Source organism: Rhinoraja longicauda, chromosome 29 (assembly GCF_053455715.1).
Source record: "Rhinoraja longicauda isolate Sanriku21f chromosome 29, sRhiLon1.1, whole genome shotgun sequence".
In the NCBI taxonomy this organism is placed as follows: domain Eukaryota; kingdom Metazoa; phylum Chordata; class Chondrichthyes; order Rajiformes; family Arhynchobatidae; genus Rhinoraja; species Rhinoraja longicauda.
In genome coordinates this window covers 26,066,140-26,081,931 of record NC_135981.1, presented here as the reverse complement: position 1 = coordinate 26,081,931, position 15,792 = coordinate 26,066,140, and the positions used below count along the sequence as shown (strand labels likewise).

The 15,792-nt window shown below is 43.8% G+C and overlaps 1 protein-coding gene across 1 annotated transcript in view; it reads right to left on the bottom strand.

Moving 5' to 3' along the window:
* eftud2 (elongation factor Tu GTP binding domain containing 2) overlaps positions 1 to 15,792 on the bottom strand; it is a 103,872-nt gene that overhangs the window by 46,000 nt on the left and 42,080 nt on the right. Inside the window, exons 2-4 of the mRNA XM_078424931.1 lie at positions 10,870 to 10,997; positions 2,288 to 2,396; positions 147 to 306 (exon numbers count right to left, since the gene is read on the bottom strand). Of these exons, the coding sequence (XP_078281057.1) occupies positions 147 to 306; positions 2,288 to 2,386 (259 nt within the window). The 5' untranslated portion in view covers positions 2,387 to 2,396; positions 10,870 to 10,997. The remainder of the gene's footprint in view (positions 1 to 146; positions 307 to 2,287; positions 2,397 to 10,869; positions 10,998 to 15,792) is intronic.

Below are 15,792 nucleotides of genomic sequence, written 5' to 3'. Positions count from 1 at the left end.
AATTAAACACTGCAAAGTTTTGGGGGGAAATTGTACCTGAATGATAAAAATTACATTAGAAGATAGAAAAGTAAGAGCAGTTTTCAAACAACTAAAATTAAGTATGCAGGGTTTTTGATTTATTTAAAATGTACCACTTTACATACCAGTGAGTGGCTGAGTATCCTCCTCTTGAACGATTGTCTCTACCTCAGGTCCATATACCTCCTCTGCAGTGGGGTAATACTTCTTATCTTCATGAAGCACCACCTCCATTCCAACATGATCATCATCCTGATCTCCAGCTTCGTCATCATCTTCATCCTCCTTATATATCCAAACACAGAAGAATATAAATGATCTGACTCTAAGGCAAGGTAAATATGAAATCCAATAGTAGCCTTCCATTCATTTTAATTTGTGTTTACTTTGTAGGTTTTTAAAAAGACCCTTGTGAATTTAATATTATGAAGTAATGATCATAAAAGAATTATGCAGAAAAATACTTCTCCAGTCTCATACAAAATAAAGTAAGGCACTGGTTGAAGAGTATGCATCTATTAGGGAAAATCATGATATATGTTTATGGGTTTCATTTGGAATTCTCAACCAACATATGTCACAAGAAAAACCCCAAAATGTGTTAATCAATAATATGCACATATTTGGCAAGTAGTATTAAGCAAAGAACCACAGGAGAGAAAATGTGACTTTGCTACAGGTGTGCAGGCACCTTGTGTTTTACGTAGGGTTTTTGGCTTGATAAACCAAAAAGCACGTAAATCAAAAATATACCAGGCACCGCGAGGGACTATGTTGCCAAATGAGCACATAATTTAAACTTTAGTAGTAATTAAACAAGCTTATTATTCTAAAAATACGTAAATTAAGCACGCATTGAAATGGAGGTGCCTGTATTTGTTTTTCCAAGGTTCAATCTCGAAAATAATTTTGGAAGTAGTCTTCATATAATTTCTTCACATCCTTCAACTACCAAATGTCTCCTGCTGTATTTCACTGCATTTGCAAAGGTTTGCAGCATTACAGGAGTCAGAGTGTAATGGGCAGTAGTACAAATTGATGTTCCGTTATGATTCATTCTCAGTCATTAATCACCAAGTTACAATCAATGGGCTGAATTGTGATCAAGGCCACGACCCCTTTGTGCCCCCCCCCCCCCCCCACTAGAGGGGGTTGCACTTATTTTCTGTAGCTGCATGGTCCCCAATAACCTGGATGTATCATTGCTGTAATCATTCCAAAAGACAGAGCAGTCCGCAAATGACAACTAAACCTAAGGCAGCAGAACATGGATGTTAGTGGTGCAGCTGGTAGAACCGCTGCCTCACAGCTCCAGAGACCCAGTTTGATCCTGACCTCGGGTGTTATCTGTGTAGTTTGCACATTCTCCCTATGACCGCATTTCTCCAGGTGCTCCAACTTCAGCTTCCTCCCACATCCCAAAGATGTGCGGGTCTGTAGGTTAATTGGCCTCTGTAAATTGCCCCCAGTGTCGGAAGTGGATGAGAAAGTGGGATAATAGAGTAAGCGTAAAGGGGTGATCAATGGTCGGTGTGGACTCTGTAGGCCAAAGGGCTTGTTTTCATGCAGTATTGCTACAGCAAACTAAAGACAAGGTTTCATGTCTGGAGAGCTCAGACAAGCTTCTGGTTCTTCATTGAGAAGCAGTTGAAATACATTTAAATGATTAAAAAACATTGAAAAAGTACACTTGTGCGAAAAGCAAATTTAACATGTATTAAATATAATTTGGACCATGTGCCCCTTAGCTCAGTATATCAAAGAAATGACCTTGACAACTCAGTGCTGAGTCCAAGTTTGGAGTAGGTCAGATATGCTGATACTTGACCTGCAGTACATTCTGCACTTGAATGCTGGTTATTTGTATGCAGAACGTGTTGATATGTATACCTATACGAACCAGCACTTCTGTACAAAACCACTTGTATGCCACCTGCACAATCACACATTTTATTACAGTTTCAACAGATCAGAATACAGAATATTAAAGGGAGCATTTTCAGAGGAATTTGCATCAAAAGTAATGCTTGTATAATTAAATAAATTAAGCGCTAGGCAATAAAGGCTAAATAATAAATCTGTCAAGAATCCGATGCTGAAAACCAAGCAATAACCATGGGCAAGATATAAATTATTCAAAACAAAAAGTAATTTTAAATGTACATGGTCTTAAACCCAACAGAATATATTTTGGCATCAAGACACATCTGAAAGAAACAGTTAAGCTTTTTTGAGTTTATCTGTGTACAAGTGAATATTTTCTCACCTCATCCAGATCATCATCTCTGCCTAGGCCATCTTCTTCATCAGAATCCAATTCTGGTCCAATATAGTTACCAAATTCATCATATAAATCCGTATCCATGATGGGAACTCTGAAATGGATAGACAAGTTATACTGTGTACTCCTTCCTATTTGGGTATGAAATGCTTTTAACCTTTTGATACAGCTGAATGAACAAATAGAAATTATGGAAAAAAGTAAGTTTTTTTTAAAACTCACTTGGGTTTATAACTTATTCTGCTACAACTAAAGCTGGAGGTGCTTTACAAACAACATTTCAGTTGTCCTGCCATCCAAAATGGTTTCAGAACACCCACCCCACATCGTTGTGCTAATCCACATCAAAAATGGTACCAATTGCTAATACTGCTTCTCAGTTTTCCAATCAAAGTGTATTACTAGTCCATCTGTCTGAAGAAATGTCTCAATCCGAAACGTCGCCCATTCCTTCTCTCCAGAGATGCTGCCTGTCCTGCTGAGTTACTCCACCATTTTATATCTACCTTCGATTTCAACCAGCATCTGCAGTTCTTTCTTACACATTACTAGTCCAATTCATCTCAAAGTATGTCTTCTTCACAGAAGAGTCTCAAAGCTTTTTAGATCTATTGGAGAATCGAGAGGCAGTGAGAATGAAGAATGGGCGGCACGGTAGCGCAGCGGTAGAGTTGCTGCTTTACAGCGAATGCAGCGCCGGAGACTCAGGTTCGATCCTGACTACGGGTGCTGCACTGTAAGGAGTTTGTACGTTCTCCCCGTGACCTGCGTGGGTTTTCTCCGAGATCTTCGGTTTCCTCCCACACTCCAAAGACGTACAGGTATGTAGGTTAATTGGCTGGGCAAATGTAAAAATTGTCCCTAGTGGGTGTAGGATAGTGTTAATGTACGGGGATCGCTGGGCGGCACGGACTTGGAGGGCCGAAAAGGCCTGTTTCCGGCTGTATATATATGATATGATATGATATGATAATTGAAGGAACTCACCATTTGAAAAAATATGGTTCAATCTGATGACCCTGAAGGCTGATAAAACCCAAGGGTCAACTGACCTATATTTCAGAAATTTGAAAGAGGCGACTTTTAAGGTAGCGGACGCTTTAGTTATCATTTTTCAAGATTGTATAGTCTTTCAGTATTGGTACTGTAGATTGGAGGGCAGCAGATTTGACCCCACTATTTAAGAGGGCAGACAAATAACAGGAAATACTGACTGTTAATCTAATATCAGTGGAACAGAAATTTCTATAATCCTCAAAGAAAGATGTAATAACAGAACAGAATAATAGGATTGGATAGAGTCAATATGGATTTATGAAAGGAAAATCACTTTGACTAATGTTACAATTCTTTGAGGATAAGTCTAGTAGAAAGGGTAAAGAGGAAGTGAGTGGATGTAGATACAAAATGCTGGAGTAACTCAGCGGGTCAGGCAGCATCTCTGGAGAGAAAGAATGGGTGAAGTTTTGGGTCGAGAACCTTCTTCAGAATGGATGTGGTGTATTTGGATTTCCAGAAGGCGTTCAATGGGGTCCTGCAAAGGAGGTTGGTTGGCAAGGTAACAGTACATAGAAATGGGGAGCACGTACCGACTTGGATTGAGAATTGGTTACTGGACAAATGCGAAGAGTGGGAGCAAACAGATCCTTCAGGGTGGCTGCTTGACTAGTGAAAAACACAGGGATCAGTGATTGGGTCCTACCTCTTCATAATCTATATCAACGATACTGCAGAGGTGATGAAATGTCACATTTCCAAGTTTGTTGGCAATATTAAACTTGGAGGGATTGGACAGATGATGAAAAAGGATTCAACGTTGGTTCGCTGTTTGATCCAAATGTCCAAGGAAAGCAATGACTATAGGCCCGCAGCAACCTGAGGCTTGCTGGTCCAGGCAACACTCATTAGAACGAGAGCACGGAATGGACTTTGAAAATGGTGCCAAAACGACGCCTTTTGCATGCCGGCTCAGTAGAATATTTCTGTATACTTTGCAAATCAGGGACGTGCTTAGCTTTGGCAATACTCGACTGGACTGCATGCAAGAAAATAATTTTGTTGTGCATTTGCACATGACAATAAAAGCACCTTTGAAGTGATATGAATAAAGCTGTGCGAAGTCTAGGAAGGATGAAATATACGCTGTTAAAATGTGAGTTTGACTATTTATTTGGGTATAACAGAAAACGATATATGAAGTGGGAGAAACTTTGTCGTGTTGATGTTCAAAAGTACCTTGATGTGCTTGTACGTAAGTCATTGTAGGCCAGTATGCATGTGTAGCAAGTGATTCAGAGAGCAAATAGTACATGAGCCTTTAATGCAAAAGGATTTGATTACAGGGGTATGGAATTCTCAGTGCAATAATAGAGGATTGTGGTGAGATAACACATCCTTCCTATAGCTGGGTTGCCAAACTGAACACAATACTTCAAATGAGGTCTCAACAATCCCAGGGAACTTAGGGATGTGGCTCTAGAAATAGTGGACGCATTGGTGATCATTTTCCAATGTTCAATAGATTCAGGATCAGTTCCTGTGGGTTGGAGGATAGCTAATGTTATCCCACTTTTCAAGAAAGGAGCGAGAGAGAAAACGGGGAATTGCAGACCAGTTAGCCTGACATCGGTGGTGGGGAAGATGCTGGAGTCAATTATTAAAGAGGTAATAACGGTGCATTTGTATAGCTGTAAAAAGGATAAGTCCAAGTCAGCATGGATTTATGAAAGGGAAACCATGCTTGACTAATCTTCTGGAATTTTTTGAGGATGTGACAAGTAAAATGGATGAAGGGGAGCCAGTGGATGTAGTGTATCTGGACTTTCAAAAAGCCTTTGATAAGGTTCCTCTTCCTCCGCCAGATCCTCCAGCTTCTTGCTCAATTTTTACAGCACAAAAATTGGCCTTTTGGCGGCTTTTTAAAGGTAAGAATGCACGTGTTGCATGTGTTACTCGTGTATGCTGGAAGCTGCCATATCCTAGAGATGGCTTGAGCGACTCCTTGCGTCTCACACTTTGACCTTACGGGCAATCACCTAATAGGAGTAATGAGGTTCTTCTGCAGTTGTATAGGGCCCTGGTAAGACCACATCTGGAGTATTGTGTACAGTTTTGGTCTCCTAATTTGAGGAAGGACATCCTTGTAATCGAGGCAGTGCTGCGTAGGTTCACGAGATTGATCCCTGGAATGGCGGGATTCACTGGAGTTTAGAAGGATGAGAGGGGATCTTATAGAGACATATAAAATTATAAAAGGACTGGACAAGCTCGATGCAGGAAAAATGTTCCCAATGTTGGGCGAGTCCAGAACCAGGGGCCAGTCTTAGAATAAAGGGGAGGCCATTTAAAACTGAGGCGAGAAGGAATCTTTTCATCCAAAGAGTTGTGAATTTGTGAAATTCTCTGCCACAGAGGGCAGTGGAGGCCAAATCACTGGACAAGTTCCATATTCGCCGAGAGCACATCCTCAACATTTGACCAGCTCTTGTCCGAGTGCAGTAGGGCCAAGTCATCTGCGTATCCATACTGGTGTGAGGTCGTGCGTGGCAGATCGCTGATATAGAGATTGAAGAGCATGGGGGCCAGTACCGTGCCTTGGGGGACACCGTTTCTTAGGCGTCGCAGTCGGCTCCATTGTCCGTCGCTGGTCTTGAGTACAAAACTGCGGTTGGCAAGGATGTTGGCAAGGAGCCGCACTAAATGACAGTCAGGGATGGTTCGGAGGAGCTTCAAGATCAGGCCCTGGTGCCACACTGTATCACAGGCGGCGGTGAGGTACACCAGTGTGATGCCCGCCTTGTCACCCTTTTCGAAACTGTCTTCGATTTCATTGGTCAGCTTGACTATTTGGTGAGTGGTGCAGTGTCCACGCCGAAATCCGGCTTGTTCAGCGGGTAGCTGAGGATCAACGATTGGATCGAGCCGGGCCAGGAGAAGCCGTTCGAGGAGCTTGTACGGGACACAGAAGAGTGAGATGGGCCGATAGTTCCTTGGGTCGTCCGCAGGTTGGTTTGGTTTTGGTAGCGCAATGACGGTGGCTTTCCGCCAGATCTTCGGAATGGACTGACCAATGAGGCAAGAGGAGTAAAACTCACGGAGCCAGGCCAGGCATTTAGGACCGCAGTGTTTCAGGAATTCTGGGGGGATGTTATCAGGACCCTGAGCTTTTCCACATTTCAGTTGAGAGATGACAGAAGAAAGTTCTGCAGAAGAAAAGGGTGCTGACAGGTGCCCATCAGCGTATGGAGCTTTCCAAAGATTAGTGGATTCTTGTTTGACAGAACCTGTACAACTATAAGATAACATTCCAACTTCTATACTCAATACTGTGACTGATGAAGGTCAAAGTGTTGAAAGCGCTTTGACCACCCTATCTACCACTGATGCCACTTTCAAGAAACTTTGTACCTGCACTCCTAGATCCCCTGCTTTACAACTCACCCAGGAGCCCTGCCATAATCTGTGAATTTCCTGCCCTTGTTTGACTTCCCAAAATGCAACATCTCACACTTATCTGCATTAACTCCATTATCCATTCCAACTGATCAAGATCCTGCTGTAATTTTTGATAACCATCTTCGCTATCTACGAAGCCACCCACTTTAATGTCATCTGCAAACTTACTCATCATGCCATCTATATTCTCATCCAAACTATTGATATAAACCACATACAACAATGGGCCCAGCAACAATCCCTGAGGCACACCACTAGTCACAGGCCTCAGTCTGAAAAACTACCTTCCACCATCACCCTCTGTTTCCTTCCATAAAGTCAATTCTAAAGACACGCTCTCCCACGTAGAAAACCATGCTATCCCTAATCAATCCCCGTCTATCCAAATGCATTTATATATCCCTCAGAATCATCTCCAGTGGCTTGCCAACTACAGGTGTTAGGTTCACTAGCCTATAGTTCCCAAGCTTTTCCTGGCAGCCCTTCAGAAATAGAGGCACAGCATTGACCACCCTGCAGCCTACCAACATCTCACCTGTGTCTAATCATATATCTCAGCCAGTGTACCTGCAATTTCTTCTCCAGCTTCCCTTGGTGTCCTCTGGTATATCTGATCAGGCCCAAGAGATTTATCTACCTTCATATGCCTTACAACATCCAGCAACTCAACACGAATGTGAAAGCACTCTCGATGAGACGTGCACCCTTATAACATTTCTCTAAAATTCAAACTTTGTTACAACTCCTTTATTTTCATATGGATACTTAATGTGTAATTACTCGTGAATTTGATTACATTTCAAAACTATTTGAAATTAGTGTACAGTGTATAAAATCATGAGAGAAATAGATCGGGTAGATGCGCAATCGCTTGCCCAGAGTAAGGGAATTGAGACCAGAGGACATAGTGCGGGGGGGGAAGTTTTAATAAGAATCTGAGAGGTAACGTTTTCACACATTGTGGTGGGTGTATGCAACGAGCTGCCAGAGGAGGTAGTTGAGGCAGGGTCTATTGCAATGTTTAAGAAATAATCAGGTACATTAAAAGGATAGGTTTGGAGAGATATGGGCCAAATGCGGGCAAGTGGGACTAGTGTAGAAGGGACATGTTGGTCGGTGTGGGCAAGTTGGCCCGAAGGGCCTGTTTCCACGCTGTACGACACTGGCTATTAAAAAAAAAAAAATGTTTTTAAACAATAATATAAACTGTGCTCAAGACATCTCCATTAACTGTCCCAAGTTCAACAGCCATTTAGAACAGAGATGAGGAAAAACTTTTTCAGTCAGAGAGTTGTGAATCTGTGGAATTCTCTGCCTCAGAGGGCAGTGGAGGCCAATTCTCTGAATACATTCAAGAGAGCTAGATAGAGCTCTTAAGGATAGCGGAGTCAGGGGGTATGGGGAGAAAGCAGGAACGGGGTACTGATTGAGAATGATCAGCCATGATCACATTGAATGGCGGTGCTGGCTCGAAGGGCCGAATGGCCTACTCCTGCACCTATTGTCTATTGTGTCTTTCTTTACAAAGGCGAGATATTCATTGAACAGCTGGCCCGTCTCCTGTGGTTCCAACAGTTGACCGCTTAGGTTTTTGAAGGACACTTTTCTCTCTCTAATAATCCTCTTTCCTTTAATGTTCTTACAACATCTCTTTGGATTTTCCTTAATATTATCTGCCAGAGTTATCTCCTGCCCTCCTTTTGTCCTCCTTATTTCCTTAAGTCTGCACCTCAGTTACTAAAACTCCTACGGGGGTACACTAGATCCCAGCTGCCTATACCTGTCCCATGCCTCCAGACCTTCAATATCTTTTGACATCCAAGCTTTCTTACTCCCACTTACCCTGCCCTTTATTCTAACAGGAACATGCATGAATTCTTGTCTTCACACTTTTAAAATCATCCCACTTTTTAGATATCCCTTTGCCTGCAAACAACCTACTCCAATCAACTTTAGCATGTTCCTGTCTAATACCAGTATCGACCTTTCCCCAATTCAGGATTTTACTTGTCAGCTAGCCCTGTCCTTATCCATAACTATTTTAAAGCTAACAAAACAGTAGTCGTCAGTCCCAAAAGACTCACTCACCGACACTTCACTCGCTTACCTGTCCCAATTTCACATTTGACAAATCCCATTCTGTCTCTGCCTTGTGACACTATGACAGTCCCAGTCTATATTGGAAAATTCAAATTCCTTACTGACAACCTTTTTAGTCTTGCAGCTGCCTGCAATCTCCTGCATTTGTTCCAATTCCCATTCAATATTTGGGGATCAATCCCTTTTTACTTCTCAGCTCCACCCATATAGCCTCACTGGATGAACCATCAGCAATGTCATCTCAGATTACTATCGTGACATTCCTCTTGCTCAATAAAGCAACACCCCCTCCTCTTTTATCCCCACCTCTATCTCCCCTGCAACACTTGTACCCTGGAACATTGCTGCCAGTGTGTCCCTTTCTTAGCCAGGTTTCCATAACGATTGCAATGTCCCAGCCTTGGGTTCATCCGCCTTACCTGTCAGGCCTCTCGCATTAAAATAAATGCAATTCAATCCAACAACCAACACTCCCTGCCTATTGTATCCACTGAACTTTCTTTGATCAACTTCCATTTCCAGCCTCTCATCTCCTAGAGTGGATCCCACCCCCCTGCCAATGTAATTTAAACCCACCTGTGTAGCGCTAGCACACCTGCCTGCAAGATGTTGATTTCCCTCCAGTTCATGTGTAATCCACCCCTTTTGCACAGGTCATCTTTGCCCCAGACGAGATCAAAATGGTCCAAATATATGATTCCCTGCCCCTTTTCCTACCTATGTCTTTTCTGCCAACATGCACAATGACTTCTGGCTGCTCACCCCCCCCCCCCCCCCCTCCCCGAAAATGTCATGCAGCCGTTCCAGGACATCCTGGACCCTGACAGCAGGGAGGCCACGCATCCTGAATTGTCTATCTGTGGTATAAACCAGCATCTGCAGTTTCTTCCTACACATTTTGTCAGCTACACTGCAAAATCTCCTCAAGGTATGCCTACTTTGAAAAGGTTCTCCCCTCCCCTCCTCTCCTCCCCCCCTCTCCGACAGGAGTTCTGTGACATCCTCTCTCACTGTTCCCTGTACGGTTATCACATCTTTCCCAGCCAACAAGGGCTCCACCCTTCCCGAGGTCATCTGTTGTCACCCCTGAATTGTTGTGGCCTTTTTCTCACCTCCAATTTAACCCCCCCCCCCAATTTTATTTTACCAAAATAAAATAGCTTTTGTACGACCTTCAAATGGGATCTTCATCAAAAGGCTCAGTTGCTCAACCAAGACATCAAAAGATGTTCAGATATAAAGTATGAGTTTAATATAGAGAAGTGATATTTAGGGTGAAAATTATCCATGATCTTATTAAATGTCAGGTCAGACATGCAGGGATACGAAAGGAGAAAAGAGTGGTGAGGAGGGAAGATGGGGAACGTGGGGGTGGGAAGGGGGGGGAGGAGAGAGGAAAGTGGGGGGGAGAGGAAAGTGGGGGGAGAGGAAAGTGGGGGGGAGAGGAAAGTGGGGGGGGGGAGGAAAGTGGGGGGGGGGAGGAAAGTGGGGGGGGGGAGAGGAAAGTGGGTGGGGAGAGGAAAGTGGGGGGGGAGGAAAGTGGGGGGGGGGAGGAAAGTGGGGGGGGGAGAGGAAAGTGGGGGGGGAGAGGAAAGTGGGGGGGGAGAGGAAAGTGGGGGGGGGAGAGGAAAGTGGGGGGGGGAGAGGAAAGTGGGGGGGGAGAGGAAAGTGGGGGGGAGAGGAAAGTGGGGGGGGGGAGAAGAAAGTGGGGGGAGAGGAAAGTGGGGGGGGGGAGAGGAAAGTGGGGGGAGGGGAGGGGGTGGGAAAGTGGGGGGGAGAGGGAAAGTGGGGGGAGGGGAAGGGGTGGGAAAGTGGGGGGGAGAGGGAAAGTGGGGGGAGGGGAAGGGGTGAAGGGGAGGGAAAGTGGGGGGTGAGGGGTGAAGGGAGCGGGGAGGAGGGCGAGTAAAAGAGAAACATAGAAGGGACCCAGCGCCAGTAAGAGGCTGCATGAAGGCGAGGAGGGAGAGGACCCATTTTCTGGGAGTGTGATCAGACAAGTATAGCCGTCCTACCAGGAGCCCGGGCCGCCACTCGCCGGTCACTCGCCGCCACTCCCGCCGCGCGTGGCCACACTCCACTCCGCGCCGCCAAGTCAGTAAGGACCCGGGCCCGGCCGTTTGCTGGCGTCCGATGCATCCGCCTGTCGCGGGGGCAGAAAAACATTTTTTTTTTAAAACACACATACAAAATGCTGGAATCTTCTACAGGTCTCGACCAGAAACGTCACCCATTCCTTCTCTGCAGAGACGCCTGCCTGCCTGTCCCGCTGAGTTGCTCCAGTATTCTGTGTCTATCTTCGATGTAAACCAGCTCCTTCTGACACATCAAAAAAACATCCCAGCAGTCAGGCTCATCCTGTAATGTACGGTGGAGAAAGTGTTGACCTTCATTATTATTTTTCCCCACTTCACAATAAAAGATTGGTGAATGCGGGAGGCTGTGCGGTTACAGATAAAGCCAACTCTTCCCCTGGAAGCCATTCAGCCCATCGACTCAATGCTGCCGTCAGCAAAATCTACCCCAGCTCCCTGTCAGAAACATCTTCTACTTCAGCTACTTGTCAGCAAGATCTTCTACCTCAGCTCCGTCAGGCAGATGTTCGACCTCGTCTTGTCAGCAAGATCTTCCACCTCAACTTGTCCGAAAGATTTTCTACATCAACTCATTGTCAAAAAGACCTTCCACTTCCGCTCATTTTCTTGGACTATTCCCACATCCTTTGATTCCCTCAAAAATAGAAATCAATGGATTACTGATCGTTCAATTGTACGCTGTACTCTATACGCTAGAGACAAAGACACAAGGAACTGTAGATGCTGGAAGTACTTGAGTTAAATTTGAAAAATACACCAAAAAAGATTGGTGAATGCAGTAGCCTATGTGGTTAAAAATGAACAGGAGAGTGAAACTTTCTCACTGCCTGCGATCCATGTAGCAGGAGGAGTCCATTCAGCCCATTGGCTCAGTGCCGCAGTCAACAAGATCTTCTACCTCATCTCCCTGTCAGCAAGGTCTTCCACCTCAGCTCATTTTCTTGGACTATCTCCATATCCTTTGATTCCATCAAAACCAGAAATCAATGGAATCAAACACAATCAATAATTGAGCCTCCATATGTTTTTCAGGTGAAGAACTGTCAAGAGTATTTAGTTGTCATATGTACCAAAATGATACAATGGAATGCAAATATCCATTAACCACTCAAAAATAAAATGTATTCTCATTGTCTTAAATGATCTAACTATGTCTGTGACTTCTAGTTATGGACTCCTTAGACAAGAGTTATTTTCTACCCACTTCAATCCTGTCCACCCCTCTGAGAATTTAATGTTTCTAAACTCTACAGTGAGCCCTAAACTACTCATTTGATAGAGCCACCGTCCTTGGAACTAGTCCTGCGAGTCTTCACTGCACTCCCTCTGTTAGCTAGGATCTATATTGAATATAATTGAAAGATACAGCATGAAAACAGTCCCTTTTGCCCACCGAGTCCACACCGACCATTGATCACTCATTCACACTAGTTCTATGTTATCCCACTTTCTCATCCACTCCCTATACATCAGGGGCAATTTACAGAAGCCAATTAACCAACAAACCCTCACATCTTTGGGATGTGGGAGGAAATGGGAGCAGCTGGTCACAGGGAGAACGTGCGAAACTGCACACAGAGAATATCCGAGATCAGGATCAAACTCAGGTCTCTGTTGCCGTGAGGCAGCAGCTCGACCACTGTGCTGCCCTGAAACCTGTTTTATTCTGATGGGAGGCCAGATATCTGAAATGTTGACTATTTCTCAATCCACCAACATGCTCGACTTCCAGAATATCTCTTGCATTGTCTGTTTTATTTCCTGAGACATTTGACATGGACAATAAGCGAGTTTGGTATTCCGACTGAGCATGTGCAGGTCATAGGTCGCACGGGCTAAGCATTGTCGCCAGCTGATATGCTCGTGTAAACAAACCTTCCTTTCATCCGTTTTTTCCAGTTTTGCTTCATGGAGGTAAGAAAATACTGCTTTCAAAACTGTTAATTGGGTGTTTACATTTTTAATTTGTACAAAACTACGATGATTTTGTAGGTTTTATTGCTTTATGCTTCAGTGGGTGAGCAAGATAGTGACTGAATAACAAGCATTTTTTATTGTTCTTTGTTTTGGAGGGGGATGGAGAATGAAATGAAATGTATGATTTCTATGACTATCAAGAGACTTCTGCATGAGTCACGATTCATCTCTGAGGCTAGAATATTTGTCGTGGTTAAAGTTTGATGCAAGTTAAGTACAGTGTTTTCTATTTCAACCTGTTTCAGTGCTGTTCCGAACAGTGTTCTCTTATCCGATCGCAGACATAGTATGTCTGAAATATAATTTATTTAAAATAAACAAGTAAATAAATTATATTTCAGACCTACCACAACTAGAGTCTGAAGACGGGTCTCGACCGGACATGTCACCTATTCCTCTTCTTCAGAGATGTTGTCTGACCGAACCGCTGAGTTAAAGGGGCAGGCGGCTCAGACTGATGTCACTGAGTTTGTGGGTCCGAACACTTCGCCGGATTTCCTTGCCCCTCCGGCGAAAAATGAAAACTTATCCGCGTCACAGGTTCGCCCCGCTCCCCAACTTAATTCTGAAGTGCGAATTAACGGTAACATTTCTGCGAGCGACATAACGGCGAGCATGTCTGCGATCGGGCCAGAGAACACTGTTCGGTGCAGCACTGAAACTGGTTGAAATGGAAAACACTGTCCTTAACTTGCATCAAACTTCAACCACGACAAATATTCTAGCCTCAGAGATGAACCGTGACTCATTCAGCAGTATCTTGATAGTTGTAGAAATCATACATTTCATTTAATTCTCCAAAACAAAGAACAATAAAAATTGCTTGTTATTCAGTCACTATCTTGCTCACTCACTCAAGCATAAAGCAATAAAAGCTACAAAATTATCGTAGTTTTGTACAAATTAACCATATATACAACTAATTAACAGTTTTGAAAGCAATGTTTTCTTACCTCTATGATGCAAAACTGGAAAAAACTGATGAAACGAAGGTTTGTTCACACGCAGCATATCAGCTGGCGACAATGCTTAGCCCCTGCGACCTATGACCTGCGCATGCTCAGTCGGAATACCAAACTCGCTTATTGGTTACGCAGGCTAAGTTGTTGCTCAAGCAGATTGTGATGGGACAGGGTCAAGATCAGTCCAAGTACAAAACTTTGTTGAGACATACAGCATTCTCTCAGCATAACAATGGTTCAAATCGATAGTGATTTTTTGAAAATGTAAACTAATCCTCACATCTCGTAGCTTTGGACAGGTAGGTGTGAAATACTTTCAATATCTATCATTGTAATTATAGATTGCCATGAGATTATTAAATTACAATGAAATATAAAATCATAGGATAGGTTCATCAATGATGTAGCCATGTGGTTTCTTCCACCTGCTCCACATTTACGTCACCCTTAGCCAAACATTGTGCATCATATTCCACATGAAACCTGACAGCAACCACTTACAAAGAAACATAGAAAATAGGTGCAAGATGAGGCCATTTGGCCCAAGCCAGCACCACCCCATTCACTGTGATCATGGCTGATCATCCACAATCAGTAACCTGTGCCCAACTTCTCTCCATATCCTTCGATTCTACTAGCCCCTAGAGCTCTATCCAACTCTCTTTTAAATTCATCCAATGAATTGGTCTCCACTGCCTTCTGTGGCAGAGAATTCCACAAATTCACAACTCTGGATGAAAAAGTTTCTTTTCACCTCAGTTTTAAACGGCCTCCCCTTTACTCTAAGACTGTGGCCCTTGGTTCTGGACTCCCCCAACATTGGAAACATTTTTCCTGCTTCTAGCTTGTCCAGTCCTTTTATAATTTTATATGTTTCTATAAGATCCCCTCTCATCCTTCTAAAGTCCAGTGAATACAAGCCCAGTCTTTCCAATCTTTCCTCATATGACAGTCCCTCCATCCCAGGGATTAACATCGTGAACCTACGCTGCACTGCCTCAAATTAGGAGACCAAAACTGCACACAATACTCCAGATATGGTCTCACCAGGGCCCTATACAACTGCAGAAGGACCTCCTTGCTCCTGTACTCAAATCCTCCCGTTATCAAGGCCAATATGCCATTAGCTTTATTCACTGCCTGCTGTACCTGCACGTTTACTTTCAGTGACTGGTGTACAAGGACACCAAGGTCTTGTTGAGCTTCCCCTTTACCTAATCTGACACCATTGAGATAATAATCTGCCTTTTTTTGCCGCCAAAGTGGATAACTTCACATTTATCTACATTGTATTGCATCTGCCATGCATCTGCCCACTCACTCAACCTGTCCAAATCACCCTGCAACCTCCTAACATCCTCTTTGCAGTTCACACTGCCAGCCAGCTTTGTGTCATCTGCAAACTTGCTAGTGTTACTTCTAATTCCATCATCCAAATCATTAATATATATTGTAAATAGTTGCGGCCCCAGCACCGAGCCTTGTGGCACTCCACTCGCCACTGCCTGCCATCCTGAAAAGGACCCGTTTATTCCTACTCTTTGCTTCCTGTCTGCCAACCAATTCTCTATCCATGTCAATACCCTACCCCCAATACCATGTGCTCTTATTTTGCTCACCAACCTCCCGTGTGGGACCTAATCAAAGGCTTCTGAAAGTCTAGATACTAACATCCACTGGCTCTCCTTCATCTATTTTACTTGTCACATCCTCAAAAAATTCTAGAAGAGTAGTCAAGCAGGATTTCTCTTTCATAAATCCATGCTGACTTGGACCAATCCTTTTACTGCTATCCAAATGCGCCGTTATTACCTCTTTAATAATTGACTCCGGAATCTTCCCCACCACCGATGTCAGGCTAACTGGTCTATAATTCCTTGTTTTCTCTCTCGCTTCTTTCTTG